Source organism: Vitis vinifera, chromosome 4, assembly GCF_030704535.1.
Source record: "Vitis vinifera cultivar Pinot Noir 40024 chromosome 4, ASM3070453v1".
NCBI classification, from domain to species: domain Eukaryota; kingdom Viridiplantae; phylum Streptophyta; class Magnoliopsida; order Vitales; family Vitaceae; genus Vitis; species Vitis vinifera.
Window position 1 is genome coordinate 10,581,551 of NC_081808.1, and position 20,634 is coordinate 10,602,184.

General features: G+C 40.8%; 1 protein-coding gene across 1 annotated transcript in view; it reads left to right on the plus strand.

The window, feature by feature from the left end:
• Nucleotides 1-20,634, plus strand: part of LOC100258129 (auxin response factor 8) — a 45,152-nt gene that overhangs the window by 13,039 nt on the left and 11,479 nt on the right. Inside the window, exons 7-9 of the mRNA XM_002266642.5 lie at nt 19,447-19,537; nt 19,641-19,805; nt 19,874-19,996. Coding sequence (XP_002266678.2) covers nt 19,447-19,537; nt 19,641-19,805; nt 19,874-19,996 — 379 coding nt within the window. The remainder of the gene's footprint in view (nt 1-19,446; nt 19,538-19,640; nt 19,806-19,873; nt 19,997-20,634) is intronic.

A 20,634-nucleotide genomic window follows, 5' to 3' on the forward strand; every position in this document is an offset into this window, starting at 1 on the left:
CACCCACGAAACTCCAAAGAGAGAGAAAAGTAAGCTCTATAAACTTCTGGCCAACCCACAATGCAAGAGGATGTGATCAATAGATTCTTCCTCTACCAAACACAAATAGCATCTATTAGCCAAGGAGAACCCTCTTTTCTGAAGACGATCCAATGTTATGGACTTTTTCCACGTGGCCTCCCAAGCAAAAAAACTTACCCTCGGAGGCACCAAAGAATTCCAAATGATGTTTGCAGGAAATTCTTTACGTCTTTCCAGATCCAAATCCTTGTAAAGAGACTTAACTGAGAATCTTCCGTCCTTTGCCTTAGTCCAAATTTCTTCATCTTCCACATCACTGTAAACCCTCCTCCCTTGCAACCTCAAGAGAAGGCGTTCCACCTCGATCACCTCCCAATCATTAATTCGCCTAGAGAACCTAGGAGCCCACACTCCCCCTCCAGAATGACTCCATACATCCGCTACCCAAGCCTCCTTATCCAAGGATATAGCATATAAAGAAGGAAAAAGAGAACACAACTTATCATCTCCACACCACTTCTCCTCCCAGAATCTAATCCTCCTACCATTTCCCACAGAATAAACCAAATTGTTACCTACCGCTTCCCACCCTCTCCTAATCGCTTTCCACAATCCAACCCCATAACTTCCTCTCACAACACAAGACCTCCAACCACCCTCTTCTTCCCCGTACTTTGCACTTATGACTTGCCTCCATAAAACTTCCCTTTCCACCGCAAAACGGCAACTCCACTTACATAGGAGCGCCTTATTTAGCAACGCCAAGCTCCTCACACCCAAACCGCCCTTTCGTTTATCTGAGCAAATAATAGACCATTCCACTAAATGAGGTTTCCTTTCCAAGGCCCCACCACCCCAAAGAAAATCCCTTTGGATTCGCTCCAATCTCGAACTCACGCTTCTTGGCATCTGAAACAGGGACATGCAATAGATAGGCATGCTGGACAGGGTGCTTCGGATCAAGGTCATTCTGCCCCCCTTGGAGATATACTGCCTTTTCCAAATAGAAAGCCTCTTCCTCAACCTTTCCTCAACTTCGTCCCAAGTAGCCACCTCCTTGAAGCGAGCCCCCAAAGGAAGACCCAAATAAGTAGAAGGAAGCTTGCTGACCTTGCATCCAAACTCAAGGGCCACCTCCTCTACATTCTTCACTCTTCCCACCGCGATGATCTCACTTTTGTCTAAGTTCACCTTCAACCCTGACATTGCTTCAAACCACATAAGAAGCCAACTCAAATAGGACACCTGATCAATGGAAGGCTCACAAAAAACTAAGGTGTCATCCGCAAACAACAAATGAGTGATCTCCACTCCCCCCCCCTCCTCTACCACTTAGTTGCCACCTCGACAAAAACCCCCCCTTCTTTGCTCTCTTCAACAAGCAACTAAGTGCCTCCATGACAATCACGAACAAGTAGGGGGAAAGGGGATCCCCCTGTCTCAAACCCTTAGAACTTTTGAAAAAACCTAAGGAAGTTCCATTAATAAGGATAGAGAAACTGACAGTCCCAATACACCACTGAATCCAGCTGATCCACTTAGCTCCAAAGCCCATCATTTCCATCAACCAAAAGAGAAAACTCCAATTCACATGGTTGTATGCTTTTTCAATATCTAGCTTGCAAAGGATGCCCCCTCCCCCACTTTTCTGCATTGAATGAATCGCCTCATTCGCAATCAATGAGGCATCCAGGATTTGCCTTCCCTCCACAAAAGCATTTTGGGACTTGGACACTAATTTACCCATCACCTTTTTAAGCCTATTAGCTAACACCTTTGCTAGCAACTTATAAAGACTTCCCACCAAGCTTATAGGTCTAAAGTCCTTGAGGTCTTCAGCTCCTCCTTTCTTAGGAATTAAAACCAGAAAAGAGGCATTTATGCTCTTGACGAACTTGCCCTGATCATGAAAGTCCTTGAAAAACCCCATCACTTCCTCCTTCAAAAAGCTTCAACTGAATTGCCAAAACGCCATCCTGAAACCATCAGGACCAGGAGCTTTATCCCCATTGAGATCCGATAGAGCACCAAAAACCTCTTCCTCAGAAAAAGGAGCTTCTAACATAGTTGTCGTTTCCCCTTCCAAAACCCCAACCTGCAGCCCATTGCATCTGGGCCTCCACTCAGCTGATTCTGACAATAGAGAGTGGAAAGCCTGAACCACACCCTCCTTGATGTCACTATCTTCGGAAACCCACGTCCCATTTATCTTGATCTTCACCATGGAGTTGACCCTCTTGTGAGCATTGGCCATTTTATGAAAGTATCCAGTGTTTTTGTCTCCCTCCCTCAGCCATAACTCTCTCGACTTTTGCCTCTAAGAAGTCTCTTCCATTAACACACACTTCTCATACTCCTCCAAAGCCTGCTTTCTAGAATTTTGCTTTTCAGTATTCAACACCCTATCCCCTTCTATTGAATCCCAAAACATCATCTGCTTCAAAGCTGATTCTCTTCTGGCATTCACGTTCCCAAACACTTCTCTATTCCACACCTTCAAGCAGGCCTTGAGCGCTTTCAGCTTTTCAGATAGCGTGAAACTAAAGGAACCTCCGAATTTGAAACCCACCCACCAATTCCTAAGTAAATCCTTAAAACCTTCTTCCTTTAGCCACATATTCTCAAACCTAAAAGGGGAAGACCCCTTCCTCGTTCCTCCACAATCCAGCAGAATTGGGCAGTGGTCAGAAACAATTCTAGGTAAAAGACTTTGAATTGCCCCACTGAAATAGCATTCCCAATCCTCTGAAACTATAAATCTGTCCAGCCTTGACTGAGTCTGATTGTTCAACCCACCCCTCCACGTGAAAGACCCCCCTTGCAAAGGGAAATCCCTTAATTCCAAATCCTTAATGATCTCCGAAAATCTTCTCATTGCTGCCGACAGTCTTGAGATCCTTTTCCTTTCTCCCAAAAATCTAATAACATTAAAATCACCCCCTAAACACCACGGGTCCTGCCACAATCCCCTGATTGTCCCTAATTCCTCCCAGAAATCCTCCCTCAACCTCCCAATAGCAGGGCCATACACCCCTGTAAAGACCCAACAGAAACCATCCTCCACATTTTTAAATCGGCAAGAAACCGAAAAATTCCCAATTTCCATTTCCAACAGCTTTAGAACTCTAGTATCCCAAAAAACTAACACCCCCCCTGCCATACCCCAAGAATCAAGAGCTCCCCACTCCAATGATCTTCCCACCCCCAAGGACCGAACCAGACTAGACGACATTCTTTGGATTTTGGTCTCCTGCAAACAAACCAAATCCGCTTTCTGAGTCTTGATTAGAGATTTGATGAGCCTTTGTTTATCTCTATCATTTGCCCCTCTCACGTTCCAGGAGATAATTCTTAACTTCATTTACCCTCAGAGACTGACCCCCCCACTCTCTCTAAATAGAGCTCTTCCATGCCCCGAACTTTTAAAATTAATGGAGCACTCCAACCTTTTAAGTTCCTTTATAGACTTTGAGGTTTCAACCTTGACCCTTTTAGCCCCATACCTTTGGTTCTTCTGTTCTTTCCTCATGATCCATTTCTTGAGCATATTTAAAATTTCCTTTTCACATCCCGTGGTTGGCATGCCCAGAAAATCACTAAACTGAGCAAGACAAGAGGATTTCCATTCCTCAACTGACTCCGTTCCACCCACAATCTGCCTCAAAGAGTTTCTTTCATCAATACTCGTCTCTCCAACCAAAACCATGGCCATTTCCTCCCCGGAACAGGCTGCCTCATCCCTTCCGTCAGCCAATACCATGTTCAGGGGGCTAATGTCCCCATCCACTCCAACCATTTCCGTCACTGATCCACAGCCGCGTCTTCGAGACCCATTCGCCGCTCTTTTCCGACAGGAAAGAGAAGAAGAAGAGAAGGCCCGCACCCCCCGAGACCCATTCGCCGCTCTTTTCGGACAAGAAATAGAAGAAGAAGAGAAGGCCCGCACCCCCCGAGACACCAAAGGAGAGGGAGAAGAGGAATACCTTGACGCTTCAGCCTGGAGAACTTCATCGGCGCCTGAGTTCCAAGCTTCCAGCGGCTCAAACCACTCCAGCGGGACAGTCGCTGCTGCGCTATCGTCCCCCGCGATGAGCCCTAGCGGGTTCTCCACCCCCATGCTGCCCCCCTCACTTAAAAGAGAAGGGCCCCCGAAATGGGCCCGGCACAATCCTCCCTTCACTTCAAACACAGGCCCAGCTCCCCTCTTATCCTGTTGACTCTCAACTGGGCTTTCCCCCACCGGCCCGCTTACCCCCTTAGAGTCCCCTGTCATCTCCAAACAGGCCCTCCTGCCACCGCCTCCAAAAACGTCCTCGCCTACAACTACCTTTTGGAGATGGCTGTCCAATCCTTCACCTAAACAGCCTCTCTTCCCTCCAGAGCTTGACACGTCTTCTCTACCAGTCTGCTCCTGGCCAAGGTCTTTCTCCACTCCCTTGCTCGCGCGTGGATCACCACCATCGTCACCTCTAACCTTCGACTCAGGCGACCCTTCACTGTAACTTCTCGGAACAACCATTGAAAATTTCGGGAGGACTTCCCACCACAACTGGATTGAGTAGCACATAGACCCGGTCACTAGCTACAAGGAGTCGGGAAGTCTTCTCCCGCTCGATCTCACTAGGATCCTAGCCCACTGCATTTGGACCGAATTCTCCGAACCTTCATCCACTTCTACGAATCCCCCACAGCAGTCCCCGATTTTAATGAGGACTTCACGGCTCCACAAATGCAAAGGGAGACCCAATACTCTCACCCACGACTCCTTGTAAGCCTCCTCCTTTACCAAGCACCCCGTCTCATGATGCCATCTTTCCAAACTGATGAGTCTCTCCTTGAATCTTCTAGATCCTCTCATCAACACCCTTTCTACCTCCAAGACATCCTCAAACTCAAAAAGGATTAAAGACCCCCCAAAAATATGCACCTGCATGCCAAATCTCAACTGCCAAGTGCTCCTAGCCCACAACTCCAACACCTGAACCTCTGAAACTAACAAAGGTCCCTCCTCAAACTTCCCAACCAAACACCTCCTAAGCTTCTCTTCTCTGCCTTGCACAACTCCTTCTCCAATCTGCAACCAAATAGTCTCCTCCTCCAAACATTCATTCTTTTTTACTACACTCGCATACAACATCCTCTTGCTTCCATTCTTCCCACTTTCAGCCTTCCGGCTGTTCCCAAACTCAGCCTGTGGCTCCACCTTTTTCTCAGAAAAAGGAACCACCCCGAGCGCCCTTAAATTCTCAGCCAATATGAACCATCCCCCATGGATTCCTTCTCCTTCTGGGAACACCAAAGAGAAGCTCTTTGTTTCTACCGTGACCACCTTGCAGAAGATGAACCTTCCAGCCCCATTCTCCCGGCATTCCAGCCTAAAAAACCTTCCATTCTCCTTCCACCCTTTGCTCCACCTCGGCAACTCAACATCTCTGCAACAAGCTTCCACTCCTGCCAGAAGGCAGCTTAGACTGAGCTCCCCAAATCTGACCCACCTGGAGTAACCTCTTCCACGCTCCACTATGACCCCTCTCAATCTCCCTCCAAGCCCCTCAATAGAGATCTCAAAGGACTTGGACTCCATTGCAAACCACCGTTTTCCTTCTTCCCTCATCTCCTCTCTATACAGTTTATATGCTTTGATTACCTTTCACTTTTCTAAATGAAAGCACTTTTGTGACTTTCTTAAGTCAGTATTGGTACAAAAATGGTACATCAAAGCGACTACATTGGAGTGAGAAAGAAATCACGTCTCTTGAAGTGAAGATAGGATGCATAGGCAATGCCAAAGAGTACTTTTGACTTCAATTCATCAATTAAAGAGTACTTTTATTATAAAACCATGGAACATATTAAAAGTATCTATGATCTATATAAGTACATTTCTAATTGTAGGATGGTGATAGTGATAAACTATTTGGATACAACGTCTCCTAATAACACATGTTTTGGAGCTTTAGTTTTGAGATTAGTGCAATCTAAATAATTAATATGAACATATTAGACACGCCTGGACCATTTAATTTTCAAATCCTCCAAAATAATCTTCAGCATAGTAGTTTACAAACTCCTTGGACCATTGCTCGAAATTTTGCTTCTACACTGGACCTTGCCACCAAACTTGTTTCTTGCTTTTCCATGTCACCAGACCACTAAAAAAGGTGCAATACCCAATAGTTGATCTTCTATCAACTACAAATCCAACATAATTTGCATCTGTGTATGCTTTAAGTACTAGTCGTGAATTTCGTTTAAATAGGATGCCCTTTCCTAGAGACCCCTTAAGGCCCTGTAGTACTCGGTTAGCAATTTATAGATGAACCTTTTTTGGACTATGCATGAATTGGCTAATCACACTCGTAACATATACTATATCTGGTCTTGTGTAAGAAAGATAAATGAGTCTTCCTACCAGACATTGATACATCTCTCTATTTACTACAGTATCTTCAACCTTGTGAAGCTTATGATTAGGATCTATTGGTGTGCTTGTTGGTTTACATCTCTCTAGATAGTCCATGCCATATGTCCGAGTGTATCCTTTAGTTATCAGTTTTACCTTGTACCTCTCTAAGGTCCCTTTTGCCCTATACTTGGCAGTATATATCCACTTACATCCCATTGGTTTTTTCCTTGCAGACAAATCTACCATCTCCCAAGTTTTATTCTTTTCCAAGACCTCTATTTTTGCATTCATGGCTTGTCTTCAATTTTCATTAGATAAAACCTTAGATAGAGTGATAGGAATATGAATATTTATCTAACTTGTGAGAAAACTCTTATGGGATGGAAACAACTTTTTGAATGACATAACATGAGAAAGTGGATACAAAGGGGGTTTAGTGCGTTCCCTTGTTCTTTTCTTGATGGCAATAGGGAGATTTTGGTCTATAGATTTTTTAGACTGAAGTTTTGACTTGGTTTGTGAGGAAGGATGAGAAACTGTTTCCTCATTTCCAGAAGCCAGTTCAAATTCTTGAACTTGTATACGTTTAGGGATTGTAACTTCTTCCTTGAGTACACCTTGCTAGTCATTCGATCTTTAGGAGCAGGCTCAATTGGTGGCGACTCGGGTTCAGAGAAGTAGGGTGCGGATGTTGGACCAAAGACTGTAAGAGGGTTAATGAGAAAAGGGATCAATGAGATAGGAATCCTTATCCTTGTCATCCTTGATCGAATTCTCCCCCTCAAGACAAGGAGCGGGAAAGTATGACTCACTCTCGTTGAAAGTAACATTTGTTAAGACAAATTTTTTTTTTTGGATGGTGGATGGTAACGCTTATACCCCTTGTGAGTTGAGGAATATCCCACAAAAATACATTTGATTGCTCTTGGGTCCAATTTTCCCTTGTTTAGACTGTGAACATGCACAAATAACACACCCAAATATCTTAGGAATGAGATGGTTTGTGGTTCTCATATTAGGATAAAACGATGAAGTATGTCCATGGGACTTTTGAAACCAAAGACTTTGGAGGGTAACTGGTTTATGAAATGTGTGGCTGTTAGGATGACTTCCCCCTAATAAAATTTAGGTACATGCTTTTGAAATAGAAAGGCTTGTGTTACATCAAGAAGGTGACCATTTTTCCTCTTAGCAACTTCATTTTGTTGTGTAGTGTTGACTCATGATGATTCCTGAATTATTCCTTCATGTTGAAAGTATAGAGTTAGGACTTGATTGAAATAATCTCTGGCATTATTGGATCGAAACCAATAGACTCAAGAAAGTGATAGGGAAAGTGGTCTCCACTGATTAGAATGCATTTGTAATGGGCAGGCAGATCCTTGATGCCTCTTTAATTGCAAATGAGGTAATTGATGCATGGCAAAAAAGGGAAGAGAAAGGTCTCATCTGTAAGCTGGATATAGAGAAAGCCTACGATAGTTTAAATTGGCAGTTTTTGATGAAAGTCATGAGAAAAATGGGGTTCGGATCAAAGTGGTTGGGTTGGATGTGGAGTTGCATATCCACAGCCAAATTTTCGGTGTTGGTGAATGGAGTGCCAGTCGGTTTCTTCCCAAGTTCTAAGGGGTTGAGGCAAGGAGATCCCCTTTCTCCTTACCTCTTTGTGATGGGAATGGAAGTGTTGAGCAATCTTATTAGGAGGGCTGTTGAAGGGGGATTTTTGTCAGGGTGTAGGATCCGAGGAGGAGGAAGACAACCGGTGCATATATCCCATCTGTTATTTGCTGATGATACTATAGTTTTTTGTGAGGCTAGGAAGGAGCATCTAACTTATTTGAGTTGGATTTTGTTTTGGTTTGAAGCCGCGTCAGGGTTAAGGATCAATTTGGATAAAAGTGAAATAATCCCAGTTGGCGAGGTGGATGAGATGGAGGAGTTGGCAGTGGAATTGGGCTGCAAGGTGGGTTCTATGCCTTCTGTGTATTTGGGGATGCCCTTGGGGGCTCCTAACAAGAATACCTCCGTGTGGGATGGGGTGGAAGAGAAGATGAGGAGAAGACTTGCGCATTGGAAACGCCAATATATTTCCAAAGGTGGGAGACTTATTCTCATAAAGAGCATGATGGTTAGTATGTCATTGTATCAAATGTCTCTTTTTCGTATGCCCAAGTCGGTTGCGCGAAGGTTAGAAAAATTGCAAAGGGATTTTCTTTGGGGAGGAGGAAACTTGGAAAGGAAAGTGCACCTTGTTAATTGGGAGGTTGTTTGTACGGAGAAGGGAAAGGGGGGGCTTGGCTTAAGGAAGCTAGTTCCGTTGAACAAAGCCTTGTTGGGTAAATGGATATGGAGGTTTGCTTGTGAAAAGGAAAATCTGTGGAAGCAAGTGCTTTTGGCGAAATATGGGCAAGAGGGTTTTGGTTGGATGACCAAAAAGGCTAATGGGACGTTTGGAGTAGGGGTTTGGAAGGAGATTTTGAAGGAAAAAGATTGGTGTTGGGAAAATATGGCTTTTACTATGGGGAATGGTACCAAAATCAGATTTTGGAATGATCTTTGGTGCGGTTGTACAGTGCTGTCTCAAAGGTTTCCTCACCTTTATGGGATGGCTGCTCATAGAAATGGCACAGTAGAAGAAATGTGGGATCAGAATGTCGGCCAAGGAGATTGAGATTTAAGGTTTGTGAGGGGTTTCAATGATTGGGAGTTGGATATGGTAGGTAATTTGCTTCATATTTTGAGGGGATACAAACCTACCTTAGAAGAGGATGCAGTTTTTTGGAAAGGGGGAAGAAACGGGCAGTTTAAAGTTAAAGAAGTCTACAACTTGGTGGTTAATACCGTGGCTAACAACTTTCCGAAAAACAACATTTGGGTGGATAAAGTTCCAACAAAAAGTTTGTTTTTTGCTTGGGAGGCTACTTGGGGCAAGGTGCTTACGCTAGATAGGCTTCAGAAAAGAGGGTGGCAACTCCCTAACCGTTGCTTCTTGTGTGGCTGCGAAGAGGAAACTGTAAATCACATCCTCATACATTGTATAATGGCAAAAGTTCTGTGGGATATGATATGTGCTTTGTTTGGTGTTCAATGGGTTTTTCCAGAAATTGTAAAGGAGGTCTTATTAAGTTGGAGGGGCCCTTTTGTAGGGGAAAAAAGGAAAAAAATATGGAAGTCTATATCATTGTACATCTTTTGGACTCTTTGGAAGGAAAGAAATAAGCTAGCTTTTAAGAGGGGGGGATAGATATTCAGAAATTAAAAAATCCTTTTGTCTGTAATTTATGGTGTTGGGCGAGACTGTATAGTGGAGAGAGGTCGCTATCTCTTATAAGCTTCCTGGAATGGATAGCCTCCAGATAAGGGCTGGTGGGGTTTTTTTGCTTTCTTTTTGGTTGTGAGGCTTAGCTAGTTTGTATACTCCCTGTATACATTGTGGCTTTCTGGCCTCTTATCAATATATTCTGCCCTTATCTATCAAAAAAAAATTATTGGATCGAAACCTCTTGATAGTGACACCAAATTGGTTTTTTATCATGTCATGAAAGTTTGAAAGAACAAAACTCACATCCGATTTGTGTTTCAGTTAGAAAATCCAAGAGATCCCAGTACAATCATTGATAAAGGACACAAACCAACGTGCCTCAAATGTATTAGGAAGAGGGGAAGGGCCTCGAATAGCACTATGAATTATATGAAAGAGCTCTGAACTTCTTGTATTATTATTGGTGGGGAAGGTTGAATGCTTGTGTTTGACAAGTTCACATACATCACAATGGAAACTCTCACATGTAATTTTCTAAATAAAGAAAGAAACATAATCTTAAGGGTTCTAAATGATGGATGTCTAAATCTACAATGATTAAGCCAAAAATTTTCTTTATTGACAAGATGGTGCTTAGAAAGAAAAGATATAGATTACTTGCTTGATGTGTCAAGGTAGGATAGCTCGTTCCATTCCTTAGCAAGTCCAAACATCTTCCATAAGTCCTAGTCCTAAAATACATAATGAGTAGGGTAAAAAGTCACATTGCAACCTAAATTTTGTGTAAGCTTTTGTATAGAGACAAGATTAGTGGACAACTTGGGAACATGAAGCTCATTTCTAAGTGTGAGTGTAGTACAAATTTGGACATCTCCTACACCTATGACAGTGGTTAATGAACCATCTACTTTGGCTATTTTCCTATTGCTTGGACAAGGGTTATAGTTGTTAAATTGGTGTGATGAATGAGTCATGTGATCTGTGGCGCACCTGAATCTAAAACCACGAATGTGGCTATTTTCCTACTGCTTGGACAAGGGTTATAAATGTTAAATTGGTGTGATGAATGGGTCATGTGATCTATGACACCTGAATCGAAAACCCAAGAATTGGCAAAGGTTTCATTCAAGACTTTTAATCTAATGGAAATAGGAACCTTACTTGAAAATTCTAGTGAGAAGGTACTTGAAGATTTGTTATTTGAAGGTTTCTCAAGAGTTCCCAAGAAAGCTCTTAATTTTTCAATCTCCTCCTGATTAAACCCGCCTTGTTTTAGGGATTTTTCTTCAATTGGTTGAATAGAAAACAAGTTTGCTTGCCCGTTATTCCTTTGCTGCCTTCCATTTTAACCCCACTCATTGCTAGATGTGGTTGGCTTACCTTGAAGCTTCTAGCATTTCTCCCGTGTATGTCTAGGCTTTTGGCAATAAGTGCACCATAAGTTATCCTTGTTATTACAATTTGAAGCTCTTGAACAATCAATTTTTTTTGTTATCAGCAATGCTCGCCTTTTGATCACTCTCTTTGTTAGCAACCATAGTCGAGCCTTCCATATTCCAAGGTTCAAGCATGACACTTCTTTTGCTTTCTTGTGCTCAGATGATAGAGATAGTCTTATTCAAAGTTGGAAGCTCTTTGCTTAGAATTTGAACTCTAACTTGGTCAAACTCAAGATTGAAACCAACTAGCAAATCATAGACTCAATCTTTTTCGATATAATCCTCAAGGATTGTTGCATTCTCAGGACATTTTATTTCAATGCATCGATAGTAATCAAGTTCTTGCTATAGATTTTTCAACATATTGTCGTACTCTGTGATTGTCTTGTTTCCTGTTTCGTTGCTCCATCTTAACTTTATTTTTGTACACTTGTGTTGTATTTAGTGCCTTCGAATAGGTTTGGTGAACTACATATCAGATTGACCGAATGCCTCTCACCATTGTGAGAATTCCATTAAATAGAAAATCTGGTAGCTATACATGGAAACTCTAGCTATACACAGCCATATATTCCAACTATATACGACAAAGCTAAGAAAGGAAAACCAATTTGTATGGCTAATGTAAATAAGGTAAGAAAGATATAGATAGAATCTGCCGATCCTATTGACATCCCCCCTCAAATTGATGCGGGCTGATCAAGAAGCATCAATTTGTCAACTACAAACTGATGTCGTGGTCGAGGCAAAGCCTTGGTGAAGACATCTGCAGTCTGAAGATCCGTAGATATATAAGGAATACTAATTATTTTCTTGTCATAGGCCTCACGTATGTATTGACAATCGACTTCTATGTGCTTGGTGTGTTCATGGAAGACCGAATTGGCAACAATCTGAATAGCACTAGTGTTGTCGGCATAAAGAGGAGTAGGCTCACTTAGAGAAAAACCAAGCTCGCCCAACAACCCACGAAGCCAAACAATCTCAGAGCAAGCATATGGCATGGCATGATACTCGGACTCGGTGGAGGACTTGGAGACCCTAGTTTGTTTCTTACTTTTCCACGAAATAAGTGTATCGCCAAGAAACATGCACCAACCAGTAACTAAACGATGATTATTCACACAACCAGCCCAATCAGCATCACTATAAGTCACCAACTGAATTGGTGATGCAATAGGAAAGTAAAGACCGTGATGGGAAGTACCCCTTAGGTACCGAACAATGCGACAGACAGCAACCAAGTGTGGAAGACGGGGAGTCTGCATAAACCGACTAACCTGCTGAACTGCAAAAGAAATGTCAGGCCTAGTGATGGTCAAATAATTCAAGTTGCCGACCAATTGTCAATAGAGAGAAGGATTAGGTAAAAGCTCTCCCTCATCCTTATGATGCTTCACATTCACATTCATGGGAGTTTGCACAAAATTCCCTTCCTGGAGACCTACCAATGCAATCAACTCTTGAGTATACTTGTGTTGATGTAAGAAAGTACTAGCAGGAGTAGTTTTCACTTCAAGACCCAAGAAATACTACAGGACCTAAATCCTTCATATGAAAAGAGGCTTTGAGATGTTGGAGTTGTGGAATCAATATAGAATCGGTCCCTGTAATAACGATATCATCCACATAAACCAAAAGCAACACAATACCACTAGCAATTGTACGCAAGAACAAGGAAGAATCATATTGGCTCTGGAAAAAGGAAAAATCAAGTAAAGTAGATCGGAACATATCAAACCAAGCCCTAGGAGCCTGCTTCAACCCATAGAGAGACCGTTTCAATCGGCACACATTTGAAGGAGTAACAAACAAGCTTTGTGGTGGAGTCATATAGATCTCTTCCTTAAGATTACCATGCAAAAAGGCGTTCTTGACATCCATCTACAGCAGAGGCCAACCTCGTGAGGCACCTATGGCTAAGATAGTTTATATTGTAGTCATTTTAGCCATAGGAGCAAAGGTCTCCTCATAATCCACCCCATACTCTTGTCTGTTACCAAGCGCCACCAACCGTGCTTTATACCTATCTAGGGAACCTTCAGACTTTAGCTTGATGGTATATACTCATATACACCCAATGGGCTTAACACCAGATGGACAAGAAACAATATCCCAAGTATGGTTCTCTTGCAAAGCTTGCAACTCTTCATCCATGGCCTTTACCCAACAGGCTTGCGCAGTTGCTTGAGAGTAAGAATTAAGTACATTGATCTGAGCTAAAGTTGCATTGAGCGATGTGTGCAAAAAGCCATACCTTTTCGATGGATGAGATGGTCGGGAGGACCACCGAGGTGCAGAAGCTTCAGGACCAGAGGCCAGATCAAGGTCGGGAAGGGGCAATGATAGAAGTGGAGGTTGCTATCTCTGATAAACAACACCTGGTTTAAAGTGCTCAATAGGTCGAGATACATCATCAAAGTTAGGAAGCATAACCAAATCAGAATTAGGATCGATATGGCTTTGAAAGAAATATTGATTCTCAAAGAAGATCGGATATCTAGAAATACGAATGCGATCAGCCATAGTATCAAAGTACACAGTCCTTTTGAGATACACTGTACCCCAAGAAAGCACATTGAACAGATTAAGCAGCAAGTTTGTGATGTTCAGGAGAAGGTAGATGAACAAAGTACACACATCCAAATGTATGCAAGGCTTGATAACTAGGTTGCGAACCAAATAGATGATAATATGGTGACTCCAAGTCCAAAATTTGAGATGGCAGGTGATTAATTAGATAGACAGTAGTGGACAAAGCTTCCACCCAAAACTTAGAGGGAACAGAGGACTTTAAAAGCAAAGTACGAACAACATCTAACAAATGGCGATTCTTGCATTCAACCATAACGTTCTGTTGAGATGTATAAGGACAAGAACGCTGAGAAATAATACCTTTCTGCTGCAAAAAGGCTTGAAAAGCATGGGAAATATACTCACCACCATTATTTGACCTCAATTCCTCAAGACATGTAGAAAACTGGGTCTCAAGGTAGGCAACAAAGGTCTGAAAAACCTGAAGCACCTCAACCTTAGAACGGAGGAAATACACCCAAGTAAAATGACTATAATCATCAATGAACGTCACAAAATATTTATAACGGGCAAGCGAAGCAACTGGTGTAATACCCCAAACATCACTATGGATAACATCGAAGCATTTGGTAGCATGACTACCATGCATAGGGAAAGGAAGAATTTTTCTTTTGCCAAGTTTGCAAGAAGTCAATCAATAGACAAGCCATGAGCAGAAAATTGATCTTTATTGCCCAGAAAACCATGCTTAAACAAATGATGTAAAATTAGAGAATTGGGATGGCCTAATCGCATGTGCCAAACCTCACTCTGATTGCTTACAGTACTACAAGCCAAAGATAAAGCGCTAGGAATAGAAAACTGCAGAGGAAACAATTGCCCCACTTTAGGCCCCTTCATGATCACCTTCCCCGACACCTGATCTTGCACAAGACAACCACCGTGAGAGAAAGAAACGTTACAGTTATCATCCACTAGTTGTCCAACTGAAATCAAATTAGCAGATAACCCAGGAGACACAAACACATTCTGGAAGGAAGGGCCAATATCACCAACTGCATTAATGGGTAGATGACTCCCATTTGCTATCTGAATGTATTGAGGACCATTATAACTCTGAACATTAAGCAATGATTCAGACTGACCAGTCATGTGATTGGAAGCTCCTGAATCAACAAACCAAGGAGAGGAGACTGTCTTACCATTACCTTGAAGTCCAAATGTAGAAAAAGCTGAGATGATCATCTGCTGGACCATCCCAGGAGTGAGGACAGCTTGACTAGTACTTACTGGAGTGATGTCGGACCTACAATAGGTGAAGATTGTGCTGCTGGTGTAGCTTGGACAGCAGCTTGAAACGCTTGTGCCTGCCGATTTTGAGGACGGATTGGACACTCTTTAATGATGTGTCCTCGTTTCCTGCAATAATTACAATATGGCTTTGTGCAGCTGGTAGCAATATGGCCAAATTCTTTGCAACTGTAGCACTGGATTTGACCTTTTTCTCTTCCTCTTCCCTGGGTAGCATAGGCAACATTCACTTTCTCTGAATGCAGCCTCTCTTGTCCCATTTCAGCCTGAGTAGCCAATCTCTGTTCTTCCCGCAGCAACTCTCCAAGACAAATATCCAGGGTAGGAACTGGATTTCGTTTTAATAACCCAGCCTGTGTAGTCTCATATTCTGCCCTTAATTTCATCAGAAATTGATCACATCTGCTCTCTTCATGAACTGTCTGAAGTGCGGACAGCACCTCCTTGGGTACCTTACCATATATAATACCAGAATATTTGCCCCACAAGTTCAAGAAACCAGAATAATACTGCTCAATAGAAAGATTACCTTGAGTGAAATATGCTATCTCCAATTCCAACTGAAAACAGCGTGCATTGTTATCTTGATTATATATACGCCTTAGATATTCCCACATCTCTTTAGCTGTAGAAAAAGACCTCAAGTTGTTCACCATATGTGGTTTAATGGAGCCCAACAGCCAAGAGACAGTGCGTGCATCCCTTGCCTCCCATAGACCGAGTCCCTTGGTGTCTTCGAGGGTTGAAGACGTCCCATCAATATGTCCCCACAACTCCTTTCCTTTCACAAACATCTTAAACTGAATCTCTCAACTAAGATAGTTTTTGCCATTGAAACAAACAATAATGTTTTCTCCAGACATTACAAAGACAAAAATAGTCCCAAAAAAAAAAACTGTCAAAGAGCTTAAATCTGAGAACAAACGTCCAAATAACCTGAGAAAATCAAGAACCAAAGATCTCTAAGAGCCCAGAAGCGAAGAAACCCAAAGAAAACTCCAAGATAGCACCACAGATGTGCTGCTGCAACCACTGGAAAAACAAGAACCCAAAAGCTGGGCTAGAGTCCGAGAGCCCTAGGGCTAAGTCCGAGAAAACCCAAAGAAAAAACTAGAAAGCGTTTACACTCTAGGTTTAGAACACAAGCTCTGATACCATATCAGATTGACCGAATGCCTCTCACCATTGTGAGAATTCCATTAAATAGAAAATCTGGTAGCTATACATGGAAACTCTAGCTATACACAGCTATACATTCATAGCTATACACGACAAAGCTAAGAAAGGAAAACCAATTTGTATGGCTAATGTAAATAAGGTAAGAAAGATATAGATAGAATCTGTTGATCCTGTTGACACTACATCCCTAATATCTTTAGTAGTTTTCAAGAGCATACAAGTGTCACTAATTTCAAGATCATTGAGTTTCACAACCATGCCATAATCATTGATTCTTGCACATCCCAAGCATCAAACCAAGGGCCTCATCTTCTTGGTCTCGTTCCTAAGAGATGACTTAATTTCCCTTTTCCCTTCAGAAAGGTATGAACAAGCTACGACCATTTTAAATAATTTTTCCCATTAAGCCTGTATGCTGCTTGAATATTTTGCAATTCTCCTGTGTTGTGACTGGTAATCACTCCTTCACATTGAGGAATGATAGAGGTAGTTTATAATATGTTGGACTTTTTTTTTTTTTTGTCTTTTTTTAAACAAGAGCAAACTTTTAAAAACTTTTTCTTTTTAAAAAATATAAAAACAAAACTGAGGGTTTAAATAACATGTTGATTCGTGTTATAACCCTAGTGGATAGTGGTCTTTGGTTTCTTTCGCGATGGGTTCGTGATCTTTGGTTGTATCAACGATGCAAAGATGACGATGGTCATTGGCTACTTTTGCGATCTGTACTTGTAGTGACGGTCATGAGGATGACGATGAAGATGGTTGAAGCAATCTCAATGAAGATGGTGTAATGGTAGTGCAAGGGGGAGACGACTATAGTGCAAGGATGAGACGTTTGGCGAGGATGAGATGTTTGGCGAGGTTGAGGCAAGGTCGACAACAAGGGGCGACAACAAGGCAAAGGGCAACGACCCAATCTTTGATCTGTAATGTGATGATAGTTGTTGCTAGGTCACTGGTGTGAAGCGGAGGGTGTGACCTTGGTTTTGTAGCAATGGCTCAACTTAGACAAGAGTAAACTTTAAGATGGATGATGAAGGTTGATTATGGTTTTCAACTCGGCAATGAAGGTCGAAAAAAGAACTTCTCTTACTAGATTTACAAGGCTAAAGCTTTGATGCCATGTGGAAGAGAGATGGAAGGAATACAAGGTAAATTTTTTTATCCTTAATCCTTTTTTGTATAGAGATTCACATATACACACACAAGCACATATATATATAAATCCTAGCACCTAAATTAGGAACTTTCCTAACTCAATTACAACAAATCCCTTTGGTCACGGGATTGCTGGATTCTCTTTACAAAATCACAACTTCCCTAATTCCATTCTTCCATAATTTGCGTTGGTTCGAAAATTGAATACAGTCATATTTCTCTTGTACCTTGCAGCCAACTTGAATTGGTCTTTAAAGTAGTTAGATGTCAAAAAATGCTTTATTAAATGGTGAATTAGAGGGAAGAAGGGGTTATGAAAGAAGATTTGGAAGTGAAAAGGTATGTAGGTTGAAAAAATCACTCTTGCATTGAAATAGCCACCAAGAGATTGGTATGATAAATTTGCTTAGTCCATTAGAAGCCACAAGTACTCACAAAGCTAGGCTGATTATACTCTCTTTTACAATCATTCTAGTGATGGCAAGCTTTCTATAATAGTACTATATGTGAATGATATCATCCTTATTGGTGATAATCTAATTGAATTGGAGAGATTGAAGAATTTTTTGGCTAAAGAGTTTGAGATCAAGGATTTAGGAACCTTGAGGTGCTTCTTGAAAATAGAGTTTGCTAAATCAAAGGAAGGTATTTTTGTACCACAAAGGAAGTATACACTGAATTGATTTAAGAGATGGAATTGCTAGGGTGTAAACGAACCGATACTCTAATTGATCCTAATTGCAAATTAGTGCTATAAGAGAGTAAGCGTGTTGACAAAGAATGCTATTAAAAGTTTGTGGGAATTGATATCTCTCTCTCGTACTTGACCATATATAGCTTATTCACTAAGTGTTGTGAGCCAATTTATGCACTCTTCAAATTAAGAACACCTTAAGGTGGTCTGTTAGGTTCTTAAGTGCCTGAAACAGAGTCTAAGAAAAGACTTGATGTTTAGAAGCAACAATTGCCTTCATATTGAAGCCTACAACAATGATGATTGGCCTTGGAGTATAACGGATAAGAGATCTACTTCAGGTTATTATTTTGTTGTAGGAGGAAACATAGTGACTTGGAGGGGTAAGAAATAGTCTATTATTGCAAGAAGCAGTGTTAAAGATGAACTTAGAGCAGCTATTCATAATATTTGTGAACTTCTTTGGTTGAAGAAACTACTTGAAGACCTAAGAATTCCCAATGAGAAGCCAATGAAATTTTACTGTGATAGCAAAACAACTATTGACATTGCTCATAATCTAGTTCAACATGATAGAACTAAGCATGTTGAAGTGAACCGTCACTTCATCAAGGAGAATCTTGAAGCAAGGCTGATTTGCATGCCTTATGTGCCTACTGAAGAACAATTAGCATATGTTCTAATTAAGGGACTTCATAAAAGAGATGTTTAATTGCTTAATTAACAAGTTGGGAATGACAAATATCTTCAAACTAGCTTGAGGGGGGGAGCGTTGAAGATTTCCAAAGTTTAGGAACTAGTTGTATTCTAATTGGGTGCGAAAATAGTTAGGATAGTTTAGTTTTATTTATTTGTATTTTTAAAAAAATGTTTGTTCCTAGTTTATAGGAAATTAGTTGTATAGTTTGTTTCCTATATTATTGCTAGAATTCAACATGTATAGTTGTATTTAAATAGGCATTTGTATTCTTATTTTCTTAATGAAAAGATAATTAGAATTTTTCATTCTTCTCTTGGATTGCGTTTTACTACTGCTTGTGGCTATTGTCCTCAGGGAATAAACACTACTTAGCTAATTTTGTATGGAACAAATCAAGTGTTGCTGTCTTCTAAAAAGTTTTTGGATAAAAGAAGAGACTTTTGCATGAAAAAATGAAATTTGATTAGGATATCAATGAATAAAAACCTTGGAGACTTTTCAAAAATCCAATTTTTGATCTAGTAGCAAGGAATAACATATATTGATGAAGACTTCCACTCTTTCTAAGATTGAATAGTTGATATAGATCACTCAGATTTGGAATGTAACTTAAAACTTGAAACTCCAATTCTTAACAATGCACAAATAATAAATGGATGAATAGTTTCTGATCTTTAAAACATTCAGAAGCCTGTTTATTCGTTTCTGATGCCATGTTGTATTTCTTGCTATCTTCAGGACAGCCGAAACGACATCTTCTTACAACAGGATGGAGTGTGTTTGTCAGTGCCAAAAGACTTGTTGCTGGAGATTCTGTCCTATTTATTTGGTATTCTTTCTCTTATGTTTTTGCTATATCAATCCTCAACTTCTCATTAGATTCTTGCAGATTAAGATTTATTATCTACTTATCTTTTAATTTCCATCATTAGGAATGAAAAGAATCAGCTTCTTTTGGGAATTCGTCGTGCTACTAGGCCACAAACTGTGATGCCATCTTCTGTTTTATCAAGTGACAGCATGCACATTGGACTCCTTGCTGCTGCAGCTCATGCTGCTGCCACTAATAGCTGTTTCACAATCTTTTATAATCCAAGGTAGCAATTCAAAGTTTCTTATGCAAATTTTCATTCTCTCTTTCCTCTAATATCTTTCTTATGTCCAGGGCTAGTCCATCTGAGTTTGTCATACCTCTTTCGAAATATGTTAAAGCAGTATTTCACACTCGTGTTTCTGTTGGAATGCGTTTTCGGATGCTTTTTGAGACCGAGGAATCAAGTGTTCGTAGGTATTATGCTAATTAATAATTCACTATGACATTAAGTACCTTCAATTGATTCATATTTGTTGAAAGATTACGTTTCTTTAGTTAGTTTAAATTTGTGTTATTTAATATAAGATCAGATCAGATTTGTTTGTTAGGCAACTATCTTATCTGATCAGGTTGTTTATTTTTAAATTTATTTTTATGTTCCTAGATTTTAGGTCAGGCAAGAGGTTATCTTTGGCTTCTGTTTTACATTTGTTGTAACTCTATAAATTAGAGTTTGATGCAGTGGAAAAATGCGGTTGAATAAAAAATTATTTTTTTCAATTCAATATGGTATCAAAACACTCTCTGATTTCCTAAAAAAAGGTTATTATCCATGGTTAAAACAACAATGATTGGCCATGCTTGTGATGGAGCCTCTAGAGTATCCTTCGAGACAATTACCAAACCATCCAACTCTGTTTCTACCAGCAATATTGTTGAATCTCACATCCTGTAGATTACCCAACATAAATTAAATGGGACCAATTGTTTGGACTGGTCCCAATCTGTCCTTCTTGTCATTCGCAGCAAGGGATGACTAGGCTACTTAACAGGGGAGACTCAAAAACCAGCAGCAACTGAACATGGCTATCTCACATGGGAATTCAAGAATT